Source organism: Cydia amplana, chromosome 16 (assembly GCF_948474715.1).
Source record: "Cydia amplana chromosome 16, ilCydAmpl1.1, whole genome shotgun sequence".
NCBI classification, from domain to species: domain Eukaryota; kingdom Metazoa; phylum Arthropoda; class Insecta; order Lepidoptera; family Tortricidae; genus Cydia; species Cydia amplana.
Genome location: NC_086084.1, coordinates 13,182,415 through 13,200,738, shown reverse-complemented (window position 1 = coordinate 13,200,738; position 18,324 = coordinate 13,182,415). Strand labels below are relative to the sequence as shown.

Below are 18,324 nucleotides of genomic sequence, written 5' to 3'. Positions count from 1 at the left end.
TAAACGCATTTTAATAATTGCACATAAAAATAAGAGTATAAAAATTTCCAAGAAGTTTTTCATTACGATTTGATACTATTCTCATGGTTTCATATTGTCTTCCACGTAAATATTTTCACACATTTTAGAAGCACATCTTTTGTTTGATACTTTTATCGGTTTTTTGTGCAACCCATTGAGTAGTCTTCGGATCGAAAATGAAATGGTACATCACTACTTCAATCAGTCGTTTTCCGATTATTCGGAGCGGGTGACGGACGGACTGAGCAAATTTTTATTGTTTTCGTTTTCGCGAGCCGTCACTGGCAAAATTACAATTTATAAACAAATAAAGGGACTATCGTGTTCGTGCTGTGATTTATTTTAAACTTTGTTCATCGTGGATTAACAGTGATTAGATATGGAGGACAAGTTGATGTTAGGTGATGTAAATAGCACCTTGAGAGAAAGGGTGTTTTTTGCAGCCAGGGACGGGATGTCCTTAACTCTATACGCGTTATTATACGAAAAAAACACAGACGAAATAGATGACCTATTGAACAGCGTAAGTAAACATTTGCCTTTCTTTCAAAAAAGCAATAAGATTGGGAAGTGTTTTTACTTTTTGGTTTTGTCATCTAGCGAGCTAGAAGTCACGTTACATTCTATTTTTAACACGGTGTACCTTCTACGCGTTATGTAGTTATCTGTGCGTTGTTTAATTATTTTACGCGTCTTTATATTTACGCCGTTATGTATTGGAGTTGGGTAACCTTGGTGTACTTGTGGAGTTAGACAGCTCGCGGATTGGTTTGGCTCCAAGTTGTTGCTTCCTTTGTGATATTTTGGTGCATTAACAGGTAAATGACATGTCATTGAACTTGCTCAGTCGTTGAAATTTATATTTGTTGTGATGACACAAAAACATGGTTCCTCGCTTTTTTATTTTTTGCAATATTTTGGTGCCAATAAATAGATAAGACAGGCTGTGGTCAATGTTATCTGATCAAAGTATGCTTACGCAATAATTATCATTTAATTGAAACATGATAATTCAAACATATGAATGAGTTGGCGGAATATGGTATTTTGTAACTGCGGTAAAGATAACATGTTGGTTATCTATCATAGACAACAGTAGTATTTGTTTTATACTCATATACACTTTGCTTTTAGAATTTTATAGTAATTTCTTGGTTCCAAAATGGAAACTGTATTGATATACTCTCACTTCTCACATCTCACTTGATGGTCTCATCGGAAGATTCGGAAGACCAGCGCTGGAAGCCACCAGCAACATGCTGAGATGAGGCCATTTCGTGACACTTTAATCTTATTTTGTGTTTTCTTTCATATTATGTATTGTCTGAGTGTTTACAAATAAATTATATTCTATTCTATGTATGTTTTTTTATTTTATTTATACATTATTATTTTATTTTGAACAAAGTGTAGAAAATAATCGTATATTTAGTTGAATGAAGTACCTAATTTCATGAGATTGGAATTTTAATTTTCTCACAATTAGATATATTTTCAAATAGACATTCACACTGCTGGAATTTGCCCAACAAAGGGTTATACAATTTAGTTGTTGTATTTTTAATTTTATGGAAAAACCGGTTTACTTTCCCTAGTTAGACTAATGTTAGCTAGCAGCAGAAAGTTAAACCGAAGGTAGGTTTAGCATTCCCGGAACTACCAATCGTTTTTTTATTAAAGTCTAAAATCACCAGCGCAATCATTCATACAACTTGATTTGATAGCGATGATTCATGATTGTTACGGTTTGATTTTATTTATGATAACAAAATCCAGAATGTGAGTAAGTCGAATGTCAATAATATTGAGATTACTCAGAGCATAAGCACATTTGCAAGTTGTGATTGTGACCCAGTTTTTTGGCATGCATATGCATTCTACACGTCTAATAGAGATGCATGATTCACATTGCTTTAAATATTTAATTATTTCTACTCACACATATTTTAATGATTATTGATGGGCACACATTTGAAACATAGGAGGTATATACCTATTACCTACTTATATATGTTTTATTTTGCATGCAGTATGCAATTTAGTCCTAGTTTAGAATAAAAGTAAGTAAGTAAGCGTGCGTGCGTGCATCCGTGCCTTCGCGCGTGTGTAGTGTGCGTGTTGTGCACGTGCGTATTGTAATTTGTAATGCATGATTCCTCATAAGTATAATATTTATTTATTTGTGAAATCAACTTTAATTAAGTGAAATAAATATACCTATGTAATTTATGTAAATAGCAAAAGCTTAAGTAAAAAATATCAATATACCTCATTTACATGATTGGCTGCCCATCTCTACATATTAGGGAATGCTCCCGGTACTGAGTTTTTACGGCGAGAACCGGGAATTCCCGGTTCCGGTAATGTATTTGTATAGAAAACCAGTACGGGGAGCACTCCCTACTACTACTACATATCTCTTCCTTTAAATATGAGTAATTACTAATTAGTAAATCTATTAAAATATTCTTTCTTCCAGGATGTCTGCTGCGACGGCGTCAAATGCACTCCCCTCATTGCATCAGCGCGACACGGGCGCGAAGGAGCCGTCCGGATACTGCTCGACAAGTTCCGGCCGCCGGTCCGGTTGGAAACCGAAGGCACCGTGAAGTTCGACGAGTATGTTATAGAAGGTGAGTGAATACCTCATTGCCTCTCGGGCGCTGTCATCACGAGTGCTGAAACAATAATTTACGTTACGTTTAACTGCGAATTTTGGCGATTGAAATACTCCGTACCCACAAGCCTCGTGGCCACAAGATCTTTAAGTTGTGCAAATAAAATACTTTAAAGACCTTTAATTATTCAAATTTTTGTAAGATTCAGCGCTGTCATATAATCAGTAGCACTTTAAAAAACTAAATGGTTACGCTTCTTTATTTTGTTTTGTAAACAATTCCGATTTACGTGAGCGAATGTTAGCCCGAATCGCGGAGCTCTTATAATATTGGAAAAGTGTTTGCGTAACTTGATTGGATTTTGCGTAGGTATTGTGTTATAAAACTGAAAAAAGTTTTTGTTAATAAAACTAATAAATACCTATTGAAGGAAGATTTTACACAGATCGACTTAGTCCCACTGTTTATTCTGTGCCCACAGTAAGCTCAATCACAGATTCGTCAATAAAAGCACACGTGTGTTAGCGCGACACACTTAAACGGTACAATTGCTATAATACTTACATATGTCTGAATAGGTGCGTCATATCATAAAGTAAGTATAGTATAGAGTAATCGGCCCATACAAGCCTCGCTTAGTTCCACAAAAATCCAAGAGATGTCACTCAGAGCACCATTGGGCCTAAATATATATTTGTGTTATTTCAAATCTTGCCAATTTTTAAATTAACATGTATAGTTCTAATTTATTTAGCATATTACAACAAAAACCTTTTAAAACATCCATTTACACATAGTAAATCGACGCAGAAAAAAATAAATAAATAATGGCATGAACTATTCTAAGCGCCATCTATCGCATTACTAGACAGTTAGTTTCTTGCCGTTGTAACACACTAAATAGCTCGATTGTTTGAGAAAGACTATCAATAGATGTCACTGTAGTAAATCCTCATACTTTATGATCATATCACAGACAACATATCAACATTATTAAGTAATAAATAATATAATTTTTCTCAAAAATGGACGGCAAAGTCGACGTTGCCGGTTAAAAAATAGGTCGCGAAGTGTGTAGTTTATGGTCATTCTAAAAATTAAAAAGTTAAAAACATTGCAGTCTCGATTTCGGGACTGCAATGTTGCATACAAATTCCATTATTAAACGAGTTCCAAACTTTTTAAAACTTTAAATGGCCATATCAAATGAAGGCATAGGTCCATTAAACAGCCAAACAGATGATCAGCACTTATTATTAATATAATGTTGGTACCGCGACTATTTAGGTGTCTCAAATACGTTGGCGTATTTTCAGCAGAAAAATACACTTCTATTTTTTTTAAAGGCGGCAAGCAAATCTTTTTAATGGTTTTACTTTTCTCTGTGAAAATTAGAACGTTGCTTCTGTAAAATATCTCTTGCACCATTTTTGAGAAAAGCACTATATATGACTCGGCTGGAAGGCTACTTGCTGGCTTCGGATTCAATTAAACGGACTCCCAAGGTCGTCCGTTTAAAACGAATCCTCAGCTTGCAAGTAGCTACTTCCGAACCTCGACAATAATGTACTATTGTTCTTAGAAACGTGATAATAATTAAAATATATTAAACCTACACTGTTAAGTGTTAACTGTACCGATGTACAGTTAGGAGTGTTGCTGTTTGTATATTAATTTACTTAACCTTACGCATTACAAAATTGTCCTCATATAGCTATACATATATTTTAGGACAGTCTTACACTAATCGACCTACTTGGTAACAAAACATTGTAAATTCTTGAGCAGTTTGAATAGCAGGGCAGGTGACAAAAACTTGCTCAAAAGCATAGAAGGTAGCATCCTATAGAAGTGGTGTACGCGTGCCTCCGTGAGGGACAAAACATGTAAATTCGACCAATCATAGCGTCGCATTGCGCCGCTATGATTGGTCGAATTTATTTGTTATGGTGAGCAACAAATGAATTCGACCAATCACGGTGGTCAATTTACGGTGGGGAATAAAACAAGATGTGAGACTATGACAAGGACAAACAATAATAGCGCTTTCGCTGCTACTCCTACTGAAAGATACATAAGACTATCCCGTTCTGTCAGTTATCCCCTGCTTCTATTCATGCTCAAAAGAGAAGAGACATCCGACATTTAAAAAAATATCCCTATATGTATGAGAGCAATAATAGAATGTGTAAATGTAAATACATACATATCTTATATTTTATGATCATATCAAAGCTGGAAGTCCTAGGTTCGGATCCCCCTAAAAGTGTATTAATATGGTGTCCCATGGTGGTGGCCCATTTGTCCCCGCCGCCATACAAGAGGTGTGGACAGATGGGAATAGATATAGACCATTAATATATACACACACAATTAAAAAACAAATAAATGTCCTATGAGGATTTGAACCCAGGACCTCCTACTTCATAGCACATAGCAGAGCAGGGTCACTGTCACTACTGACTAGCTAGGAGGCCGTAGAAATAATATACAATTTATATATATTTAAAAGTACAGTCAGCGTCGTATAGTAGGTCGCATCCAAAGTATTCAAATAGTTCAGTACGCCATACAAATAATATGGTGTACCGAACTATTTGAATACTTTGGATGCCACCTACTATATGACGCTGACTGTACTTATATAACAATTAACAAATCAGACTGGTAGCCACAGTTTAATGGCTAATCTAGGATTAAAACTTTTTAGTGGCTTGCCATTATGTTCAAAACATTTAGCTTCATACCACATCAAATATTTAAGTTTACCGCCATTGCCCGCCAGCATTGAACAAATTGGTTGTTAGTGGGTAGACAAAATAAAGTCACTATCATGTTAAACATTGAATTTATTAATTGTATTTTATTATTTTTAAAAGAATCTTCATAGCATGTGTCTGTCCGTTGAAACAGGAATCAATCTCAACCATCTTCCACTCAAAATATTTTACTTGTGGTACAGACGCCATCAGATATATCGGAGCGGCTAAGGCGCTCACAAATATCTGAACACGCCTCTATTGTCAGGGCGTTAGAGTGCGTGTTCAGATATTGTGAACACCTTGGCCGTTCCGATATATCTGATGGCGACTGTACAGAGATGCATTGACTATTTCATCTTCACTCTCTTGTTGCATACGAGTACATTGTAACTTCTAGTGGCTAGAGGCTGGGTCCTGAAATCAGAAACATATTTTTTATATATAAAATGTAATTATATCACAATAAAGTTTAATACACATTGCCTTCACATTGGAGTCTGTTTGCAAACACTAACCATTGTATAGATTTAGACCAAGAAAAGTATGCAGCGATATTGATCGCCTGCGCAGTACATGTGTTATTTTAAATGTCAAACATCTTTGAAATTATGACGTACCTTTCTTCTTTCTTGCTCTAACTCTAAATACTTTGGAATCTTTTGCTTGCTCGGGTATCAATATTAGCATGGGGGGTTAAAATAAAACTTGACAATAGTTATTAGTGGGCAAGGGGGCAAAGCAGTTGTTTAACCGCTCATGCTAATGTTGATTCCAGGGCAAGCAGAAGATTTGAACTATGAGCGTAGCGAGTGGTTCGAGAAGTGGAATCTTGAGCGTTGTGAGAATTCAAGGCACGAGGGTTAAACAAACATTGCCACCTAATGAAACACAGAATTTATCACCATGCCAACGCAGGGAAAATACCAACTATAAAATACCAAAAAAATCAAATCCACATGAACATTATAAAGAATTTATAATTCAAAATCATCATTTAAAAGTAAATTCTACCAGCTAACATAAGGAAACTCAAAATTTAGATCTGATTACTTTGCCCCACATGTGGGAAAAATGCAATTTTCTCATTAGTATTTGAACAATCAAGGGGGCCTTTACCAGTTGGTGTGGTGATAAATTATTTAATTAACCTTTGTATTCAAAACAAACTTACCTGAAGTGTTAATTTTTTATCAATTTTATCATTTATTGGCAAACAGTAGACACTGTCAGATTAATATGTAGGTTTTACTATTAGTAGTGTTCCGTTATTACATCGGCAATTCACGTCATCATCACAGGTCTTTTCGTCTATTGCAGACGATTTATGCATTGCTGTTTAGACAACGGGTTTGGTGATTGTGGAGGCCGATGCGTGAGCGGCACGACCTCCCACATTTTGGGCACATGTCACGCTTAGCACAGTCTTTAAAGCGCCACATCGATCTTCCAACTTTCCTTTTAGCATACCTACGCAACTGCACCAAGCAAGACACGTCTAGGTATTCTATTCACGTACTTGTACTATAGTTCAAATGAAGCTATAATATGAAATTAATAAGTTTGTATAAACAGAAACAAAGCAAAGGCAACAAACGCGGTGCCGCTTTGTGGCGACTTGACTATTTGACAGTTTATTTTTAGTGTTGCCGTTGAAAGTTCTTTCTTGTCCCTAAATAGAGCTTTTATGATTTATTATTATACAATATTATTAGTTCAAATAAAATATGATATTCCAAAAGACTACAAATAATATTATATAGTACTTAAATTCCAAAATATTGATAATTATGCCTCAGTGTCCATTTCTGAGGGCCTACCGCGAACCACGTTCGACGTGTTGCCTCTCTGTCGCACTTGTAAATTCGTACGTAAGTGTGACAGGGAGGCAACACGTCGAACGTGGTTCGCGGTAGGCCCTCAGCTTTTTTAAGGAACAGGCGTATAACATTACCCTGAAGTAGGGGACTAATTTTAAAATAGCAATAATCATTACTTGATGCCGTTTTTGACGTTTCTGTGCACGCTGTTGTCTGTCTATACTTATAGATCACATAATTAGTGATACAAACACCTGCCTGGTCAATATACGCAAAATTAGATATATTTATTCTAATTATAACAGAAAAAGTTTATTAAAACAAACATTAAATGCTTTTGTATAATAATTTCAGGTTTGATAGGTACGGGTTTTGCCATGGGAGAAGTTGAAAAGGAACGTTATGCAAACATATCTTTGTATGTATAGGTACTAAGATGGTACAAATCATGTACAAATCTGTTGCTTAAAAATAAAAGCACGACGCGACGTTGCCAAACTGCTATGAGTTACTGCGAAGCGAGTCCAGTTTAACTCGACAACGTCGCATCGTATTGTTACAATAGGGTATTTTCGTACTAGTCAAATCAGTTACTTTTTTATAGTTATTGCAATGCAACTTGTATCGTAAATTTTTAGAAGGCACGATAAGAGTGAATTGAGCATGAATTGAGGTATTTTATCTCATTAGGATCGAAAGAGCTCGTGAATTTGAGTACAAATAACACAAAAGTGGCAAAAAAGATCACAATATAAAAAATGGCAAAAAATAGTAGTTTTCGATATAAGTGCGAGAAGTATGTCATTTTGCACGAGTACCGAGCTTTCAATTTTTCCGGTAATATACTGAGGGGCTACCGCCAAAACCGAAATTCGCAAATTGCGGGGATCTTTCTCTTTTACTCCAATGCAGGCGTAATTAGAGTGACAGAGAAAAATGCCCGCAATTTGCGAAATTCGATTTTCGCGGTTATAGCCCTGTCACTTAAAACGGATGCCTTTGCTTTGATATCTGGTGGCGTTAAATTAACTCCAAAATCGTCTGAATCACTCATTTTTATTTAATAACTTATGCTTTCTTGGCAATTACTTACAAACATAAATCACTTTAAATGTTGAATAAAAAAGGCGGGAAGGGAATAAAAAAAGTTTTACTTTTAATTGCCATTTTTTTCAATGTGGATTCTGTTGTCACTGTTGTCAGCATTATGCCAATTGAAGAGAAATTGTATTATTAAAATTAATAAAATTAATTTTCAGAACATATAATTATACATGGTCAACCAGATCTTGACAGTAGAAAAAGGCGGCAAATTTGAAAAATGTAGGCGCGAAAGGATATCGTCCCATAGAAAATTTGAATTTCGCGCCTTTATTTTACTGACAAGATTTGGTTGACCAGCTATATGTAAAAAAACATGAATCTTTTGTTATTTCATTATATTGATATATATCTAATTAATTACATTTATATTAAGTGTATAAAGTGTATTGTACGAACGTCAGCTTCATTCTGTCGCGCGTTGTTCAAGTAATACTATTGGGTCTCGAATAATACTCCTTTATGCCCAATCGCGCGTTGTTCAGGTGGGTCATTTACAAGCGGGTCTCGCATAATACTCATTTATTTAAAATGTATCAATCAGATTACTTTTTAGCACTAGTGTAAAAAAATCAAACTTTACGCACGATTTGCAGCTACAAAAACTAAACTTTTTGAGCAATTGGATTAAAAAAATATAAAGAAACGCTCAAGTACCAGTGGCACGGTGGCATATAGACGGACTTACGCCAGTAGTAATGTCTAATCCTTTTGCCATGCACCAATGGTAGCATGCGCAAAATTATTATGACAGGTATTTATTTTCAGCCGGTTTAAATAGTTTCGGCAAGACTTATGTAGCATTCTTATAATATATAAATATTATCATCACCACAGTATCGTTTTCCGAAATTACTTTATGGTTATACCGTTTGGCTACGCTATTTCTCTGTACCCTGCCTCTCCCTTCCCTCCCTGTACTCCTTAAGTGCCCGAACTCTCTTTACTCATACTGAAAGATACATAAGACTATCCTGTTCGGTCATTTCCTTCCACCCCTCATGCTTGATCCAGTTTTAAACTAGATTCATGATTTATTCAATACGCTATAAAGCGACATCTGTTGATTACTTCTAATCGTTGGCAACGACATATGTCTACTAACTTTCAATGAAGACGTATAGATGTCGTTAGGAATTCTATGATTTGGATGTGACACAGCGCCATCTTGTATCCATGATAGGCAACAGTGCATTTTCAGTGACGCCATCTGGTAATGATGCGCTTTTAGGCGGTCACATTTGAATGTATGGGATAGCAGCGTCTGTATATATGTAGTCTGTGGTCATATGAAGGCCGATATTATGATTTTCACCTAACGCGTGAGAATTTTGGAAAGCTAAGTATATATCTCTTCTTGACAGACGAAATGCGATGGGCGGTTATCACCAGGCGGTCTAGCATAAGTTGCGTCCTCGCGCGCGAGTCCATACTTGAAGTCGCGCTTGATGTATGGAGTATGGAGATGTATCGAGATCGCAACTCATGCTAGAACGCCTGAGACCGGAATTATTGTGGAATGTTTGAACTGTCATAGGGAATTCTCATTTATCGACTTCCGATACACATAATCGATACTATGTAGAACACAAAACATTACGCGCCGGTAAGACACTAGTTTCGTTTATTTATACATTTATATCTACCAAAACTCCTGAATATTATGTTCCTTGGCCAAGACGTGTCAAAAAAAACCAGTTGATGTGAGCGTAAAATTAGTTTCGCTTCTGGAAATCCAGGTCTAAATATAACGCGCCACGTGTACCGTCGCGTTTGTAACAAAAATGCCCTGAACTGTTCTTTGTTTGGACTAAAACCTAAACCTACTGCCAACAAAGGAAAACAGTGCCCCAAGGTTACCATTTTTTATAGACATCACTTCACTACATAGTATAAAACAAAGTCGCTTCCCGCTGTCTGTCTGTCCCTTATGTACGCTTAGATCTTTAAAACTACGCAACGGATTTTGATGCGTTTTTTTAATAGATAGAGTGATTCAAGAGGAAGGTTTATGTATATTTTGGTAACCCGTGCAAAGCCGGGGCGGGTCGTTGGTTATATATAATGGAAGGAACAAATAATGTATGGAAATTTTAGGACAGTATTTTTCGCCTAGGATCGAAAGAGCTCGTGATTATGAGTAGAAATAACATAAAATACCTAATAGCTGCAAATTTGGCAGTTGAAATCTGCACCTACTCAGCTTACAGAACTAAAGGTCACATAATTTTCAAACTACATATTATGAAATCGTCTGGTTGGCTAGTTTTATTTGTTAGTATCATCGGCCAAACTGTTATGAGTGTCAATTCTTGAACAATATTGCAATACCTCTTGAACAATATTGCAACGTATTTGTGGGTAGGAATTTCATTCTGTATCTGCTTTCATTGCACCATTTGTATTTTGTATTTGACAAATCGATTATACACCTCGAGCATCGATAATTGAGTTTATCGATATAGGAAGTCCCTACCTGTCAAGAAAGTTTGCCCCACGGATTCCAATAATTATTTAAAATCTATCCAGCAGGTTAAGTCAGAAGACATATATACGCGTCAAAAACATGACCCAATCTAAAAGTGCCGATTCACGTATCTTTGTTTGGGTTTACATTTGACGTCACCTGTAATAAACAAGAAAAAGAGAGAACTTATTTTGATCTCTCTTTAATTTTTAGTAAATTGTAGCGGCGTTGGACAAAGAAGTCTTTTATTTTCTGATTCTGCTTAATTTTGCGTCTAATTATGTGCTTTTACGTGACAGGTCATTAATTTTGTTTGTTCTAAAAATGTCCCAACTCCAAACAATGCTTTTGTTTGGATCGATCAGGCAATAAAAAGTAAATCATTATTTGATTTGCTGGTCTTTCTTACAATGGAGTTGGCAACTGTCAAAGGTTTGCATAGATGGCGCCGTCATAGCTTGCCCCTTTTTAGGGTTCCGTAGTTCTATGAGGTTTGGCTTAACGTCCTGGCATCCAGGGCATTAAAAAAACAAAAATTTGAGACAATTCTAGGGATTGACAGGGCAAGCTATGATGGCGCCATCTGCTAAATACTTCAACCTGCCAACCCCATTGAGTTAAGATAATGGTTTTATAGTTTGTCAAAGGACTGTCTCATTTCAAACAGACAGAGAGAATCATAGGTACTATCTTTGTCTTACACTAGTACTGGCACCAAAAAGAAAAGGATGAGTATAGTTTTTTTGTTCCTATTTACTGACAATTTGGTTTGACCAACTATATCTCCAACTGCGCTGTAGACGCCTGTTATTTCAATTCATCACCGTTCACGTCCCATGCGATCTTAATATAATTGCCATTTACGAATGAAAGTGATATTTTAAGCCAATCGACTCGTTTGAAGCATGTTGGCTGGATTCCAGAGAGTTCTTTGTTCTTGCGTTGATTTACTCGAGTAGTGCCTCGGGATCAGCTGCTCGTCAGGTGTGTGTGACATATAATTAAATGAACCGGGAGATATATTGTTATATATAGGACGACCGGTCTGGCCTAGTGGGTAGTGACCCTGCCTGTGAAGCCGCGGTCCTGGGTTCGAATCCCAGTAAGGGCAAATATTTGTGTGATGAGCACAGATATTTGTTCCTGAGTCATGGTTGTTTTCTATGTATTTAAGTATTTGTATATTATATCTATCGTTGTCTGAGTACCCACAACACAAGCCTTCTTGAGCTTACCGTGGGGCTTAGTCAATTTGTGTAAAAAAAATGTCCATTAATATTTATTTATATTTATTTATATTTATTTATATTTATTTATTGTAGACATTACCATTATAAGTAGGTACGTATGTATACGTGGGAAACTTCCTACTTCAAGCCGCACTGTGCTATATAGAAAACTAGCTTCTGCCTGTGGCTTCGTCTGCATAGAATGATGATGATTGATAAATACTGTTCTATGTCCTTCCCCACCCCCAGGCCCCGGACTATCTCCATACTTAGGTAACGGACAGACAGACTTTCGAATTTATAGCAGGGCTCAGAACCGGTTTTTTTTAAACCCAAAATACCCTAGTATTTTTAATTATGTATGCTAGGACTAAATCATGTATTTAGGTCAGGGATCGGATACCGGTATTTTGTGTATGGGAACGAAAACGTATTTTATCGTTCTTTGTTAATTATTTCATTTCTAATTGGGCAATTTAATAATGAGAATTTAAAAGTGTGCCACAAAAAAATTGACGCACATTCAAGTTATGCGGCGATTTACTTTCACAGCATATTATTGACTTCTTTGGAGTCGTTGGTTATATTTCGCTGCTTGTTTGAACACTTAACTGCTCTTGTTATATTGATATAAATGTTAATATCTGGGCGACCAAGCTTTGCTCGGAAAACATACAAAAACTCAAACGCGCGTTTTCCCAGAGATAAGATCTAGCTAGATCGATTTTTTGCCTCCAAAAACCCCTATGTAGCAAATTTCATCGAAATCTTTAGAGCCGTTTCCGATATCCCCGAAATATATATATAAATAAATATACAAGAATTGCTTGTTTAAAGGTGTAAGGCTGATCATTAACACAAAGCAGAAGAAATTTTCCCATATTTCCGATGTAATTTGTATCACACTCATGTTTAGGATTCTAATAAAGCAAATATATAGGCTGATTCGAGATATTCCTTCGAGGATCTAATACTAGAGTTAATTTGCAACAAAACTCAAACGCGCGTTTTCCCAGAGATAAGATCTAGCTAGATCGATTTTTTGCCTCCAAAAACCCCTATGTAGCAAATTTCATCGAAATCTTTAGAGCCGTTTCCGATATCCCCGAAATATATATATATATATATATATAAATAAATATACAAGAATTGCTTGTTTAAAGGTGTAAGGCTGATCATTAACACAAAGCAGAAGAAATGGCCCCATATTTCCGATGTAATTTGTATCACACTCATGTTTAGGATTCTAATAAAGCAAATATATAATAGGCTGATTCGAGATATTCCTTCGAGGATCTAATACTAGAGTTAATTTGCAACAAATCAGTACACCTAGTCTAAAACACAGTCCCCCGCCGCGTCTGTCTGTTTGTTAGGGTTCCGTAGCCAAATGGCAAAAAACGGAACCCTTATAGATTCGTCATGTCTGTCTGTCTGTCCGTCTGTCTGTCCGTCCGTATGTCACAGCCACTTTTCTCCGAAACTATAAGAACTATACTGTTGAAACTTGGTAAGTAGATGTATTCTGTGAACCGCATTAAGATTTTCACACAAAAATAGAAAAAAAAACAATAAATTTTTGGGGTTCCCCATACTTCGTATTATCATGCCGCGATCAGAAAGGGATTAGAAATAACAGATTTCCATACACTTACGTCAAAATCAATATGGATTGACAGCTATCTCAATCCCTTTCTAATCGCGATTCAGTAATACTGAAACTCAAAAATTTTTTTTTTCATCAAACCCATACGTGTGGGGTATCTATGGATAGGTCTTCAAAAATGATAATGAGGTTTCTTATATCATTTTTTTCTAAACTGAATAGTTTGCGCGAGAGACACTTCCAAAGTGGTAAAATGTGTGTCCCCCCCCCCCCCTGTAACTTCTAAAATAAGAGAATGATAAAACTAAAAAAAATATATGATGTACATTACCATGTAAACTTCCACCGAAAATTGGTTTGAACGAGATCTAGTAAGTAGTTATTTTTTATACGTCATAAATCGCCTAAATACGGAACCCTTCATGGGCGAGTCCGACTCGCACTTGGCCGCTTTTTGTTTGTATGTTCGCGATAAACTCAAAAACTACTGGACGGCTTTCATGCGGTTTTCACTTATCAATAGAGTGATTCTTGAGGAAGGTTTAGGTGTATAATTTGTTAACGCGTGCGAAGCCGGGGTGGGTCGCTAGTGATAATTAAATTGGTGGTTAAAAACGAATGGTTTCCAATTTTTGATACAATGGCGATATAATTCGCTATCAAATTTGTTACCTTATTTAGAACCACGTGGCGCAAGCAAGATTGCAGGTCACTTCTGGATGAGATTAGCTCAGGGCCGGGACAAGTGGCGTACTAGAAGAGAGGCCTATGCTCAGCAGTGGGCGATAAAGGGCTGATATGATGATGATGATGATGACAAGCAAGTTGTATTGTACAGTGGGCCAAGAAAGTGGTCTACCACCCTACGGTTGAGGTTCGTTGGAACGTCATGAGACAGCAAGGTCGACACACGTACGTCATTGTCAACCTTAGCGATCGTTAGATCTCGCAGAAACTTTTGGCAAAACTGGTAGACCACTTTCTTGGCCCACTGTACCATTTGTATCCCGATATTAAATATTCCTTTCTTTCCAGGTGCCACAGCCCTCTGGTGCGCCGCGGGCGCCGGCCATCTCGGCATAGTGAAGCGCCTCGTCCGCGCCGGCGCAAACGTCAACCATGCCACAAAAACACTCAGCACGCCGCTCAGAGCAGCCTGTTTCGACGGAAGACTCGACATAGTCAAGTATCTAGTCAGGCATGGAGCTGATATACATAAGGCGAACAAATACAATAACACATGCCTTATGATCGCAGCTTATAAGGGACATTTGGATGTGGTAAGTGTCTCTAGACTAGACAGGTTGTAGTCTCTAACATTTTCTAAGATTTAATGTCAATTATTTGGTAGCCGAAAGTTAACTATGCCGTAAGAAATCGATCTTAACTCTTTAGCAGACGAGGCTTTAGTGGAATACCTGATATAGTGTCACATCTAGTGAATTACGATACCTGTAAATAGAAAAAAATTACACGCATGTGAAGCTTTTGATCTCTATTCCTTTCTTCAGAGAGACAGTCGTAAGTTACTTAATATGTAGATATTTTAATTGAATATACCTTGGTAGCTACTTTGAAGAAAATCTGCAGTAGACTAAATATGGAAAGGGCACACAAAACAAGCCACTTCGTAAAGAAATTAACGCGCGAACCATCTATTCTGTCCGTGAAGACGTGCCTCTCTCGAAGTTATCGGACGCGCTTTCGCAATGGCGCGGCAAATTTTGCGAATGTTTGCTGTAAAATGTCATTCAATAGAACTTGCTAACTATGTAAACAAAGGTTACTAGTAAATTGACATTCAGTGTCAATTTTGAGTATGGCGGTTTGTTTACATAGTTAGCAAGTTCTATTGAATGACAGTTTAGATGCATACATGAAATTTCTAGTATTTGTACAATTCTTATGAGTTATGAATGTTTCCAGGTCCAATTCCTTCTAGACAGCGGCGCCAGAGTGGACGAGCGGGCGCTTTGCGGCGCCACGGCGTTACATTTCGCCGCCGAGTGTGGACATGCGGCAGTAGTCTGCGCTCTTATTGAGCACAACGCCAAAATATTGAATAATGAGAATGGTAACTATCACTTTATAGACTGACTTCAATATTCCCTGATTTCGCGAAGGACTCGACTGATTTAGAATAGAATAGAATAGAAATAATTTTATTCGTGAGCACAAACACAAAATAGAAACAGATATAACAGAGATATAACAAGAGATGACAAGAGATATAACAGAGAATAAAAGGATAAAGTGCCACGAAATGGTCTCATCTCAGCATGTTGCTGGCGACTTCCAGCGCTGATCTTCCGATGAGACCATCCGGTGAAACAATCACGACAGGTAACATGAATACAAAATAAAATTAATATATAACATACAAAAGACAAAGACATCAAAAAGATAAAAATACATTACAATAAATTACTATGTACAATGTTGGGTCGAACCCGTCTTGGCCGTACATTACGCCTGACAGCTAGCGCCATGCGGCAACTATGCAGACTAAACTAAAAACTAAATGAAACTAAATGAAATTTAGCATGTTCCATTGTCATCAGGTCATGATCTGATCATGAATGTCCCAGGGACATTTAGTAAACACTTCAAATACATAGCAACATATTGTTTTTATTTTTCACGCATATCAGTTGCTTTTATAGAATTGAACCACGAAGTGATTAACAGAAATCCGTTGTTTTTTTCAACTTCGGCTATTTGTCATTATAATTGTCACTTTCGCTATAACCGTTTTTAACGACTTTTGAAACAGTCGATAATAGTTGGTCAAGGTTGTGAACCTTAAAATGCAGATGTCGCTAGTGACGTTGTCACAGTTGCAATGACCAAAATGGGGTCCCGTTGTTTCCCATAATTGTTTGTCCGTTAACATTTCAGGATTTTCTTTAGGTTATCCTATGGATAGGTTAGGTTAGGTTTGTTTTATGGCAATCCTGAAAAATGACGTGTTTCTGAACTAAATGAATTATGACTAACGAAAATGCGGGCAAACAATACATTATGGCTTAAAACTATTTGGGAAACAATAGAGACCCGACTAAAATCGCGTTGATTGACAGATTGCTAGCGAAATTGGTAACGCATTGGACCGGCAATCCAAAGATTTGGGTTCGAGTCCCACGTTGGCCAAAGTTGATCATCGTTGATTTTTTCATTGTGATTGACATCTGTATGTACAATTTATAGTTGAAAATAGGTTTTATCACTACATAGTCGCTTCCCGCTGTCTGTCCCTATGTATGCTTAGATCTTTAAAACTAAGCAACGGATTTTGATGCGGTTTTTAGGGTTGCGTACCCAAAGGGTAAAAACGGGACCCTATTACTAAGACTCCGCTGTCCGTCCGTCCGTCCGTCTGTCACCAGGCTGTATCTCACGAACCGTGATAGCTAGACAGTTGAAATTTTCACAGATTATGTATTTCTGTTGCCGCTATAACAAAAAATACTAAAAACAGAATAAAATAAAGATTTAAGTGGGGCTCTCATACAACAAACGTGATTTTTGACCGAAGTTAAGCAACGTCGGGCGCGGCCAGTACTTGGATGGGTGACCGTTTTTTTGCTTGTTTATTTTTTTTGCTTGTTTTGCTCTATTTTTTGTTGATGGTGCGGAACCCTCCGTGCGCGAGTCCGACTCGCACATGGCCGGTTTTTTTTTAATAGATAGAGTGATTATGTATAATTTGTTAACCCGTGCGAAGCCGGAACGGGTCGTTAGTCATTATTAAATACTTTTTTTTAGGTATGACACCACTACAATGCGCAGCGGAACGCGCGCGAGCATCTGTAGTGGAACTGCTGGCGGCGAGGCCGGAAGTCACGAGGCCGCAGGCCGTCGAGGCCTTCGAACTCCTGGGGGCCTCCTTCGCCAACGACAAGGAGTACTACTGTCTCAGGGTACCTATGTTCTTTCTACTAGAGATGCACCGGATATCCGGTTACTATCCGGTATTCGGCCTATCCGGCCGTTATTTTAGTATCCGGCCGGATACCGGATAGTGACCTGCTATCCGGCCGGATACCGGATAGTAAAATTAACACATTTTGGGGTAAAAAATGGAATCTAAAAAACAGTCACGCTCATAATCGAATCAGTTTATTCTTTTAAAAGTGATAAAACTCGTTACGATCCTAGAAATGTGTCCGCGCGAACGTTCACTACGAAACAGGTCGAAACCTGCACGACGCGCACCTGCAAAACTCAAAATATAGGTATAGTTCAGCCGGCCGAATATCCGGCGGCCGGATACCGGATATTCGGCCTGTGTCCAGGCCGGATATCCGGTATCCGGCCAAACAACTATCCGATGCATCTCTACTTTCTACATTCCTATTTTAATGTTCAACCGTCTGTAGTCGTGTTTAGCCTTATCCCAAACTAGATCTGGCGGTTTTCATCCTAAATTCAATTACAGTAATAAATTTTTTTAGTTTTTATAAAGAATCTAGAGGCGCATGGATGCGTATGCGTCCCCATATAGACTCGTCAGGAAAGTTACTCCAAACTTCAAAAAACATTTGTTTAAGTAGGATTAAAAATAAGCACTTTTGACAAGTCATAAGTATACAAATAAAATATATTTAAATATAACAAACATTCATTGAATTTTAAACAAGAAATAAATAAATACAGTTTAGTAACAAAGCTAGTTGAGATGAAATCGGATATTTCGCGACGCG

The 18,324-nt window shown here is 37.3% G+C and overlaps 1 protein-coding gene across 1 annotated transcript in view; it reads left to right on the top strand.

The window, feature by feature from the left end:
* Positions 1-231: 231 nt before the first annotated feature.
* Positions 232-18,324, top strand: part of LOC134655457 (protein fem-1 homolog B) — a 30,732-nt gene continuing 12,639 nt past the window's right edge. The window contains exons 1-5 of the mRNA XM_063510921.1: positions 232-544; positions 2,501-2,654; positions 14,657-14,901; positions 15,548-15,695; positions 17,387-17,541. Of these exons, the coding sequence (XP_063366991.1) occupies positions 401-544; positions 2,501-2,654; positions 14,657-14,901; positions 15,548-15,695; positions 17,387-17,541 (846 nt within the window). The 5' untranslated portion in view covers positions 232-400. The remainder of the gene's footprint in view (positions 545-2,500; positions 2,655-14,656; positions 14,902-15,547; positions 15,696-17,386; positions 17,542-18,324) is intronic.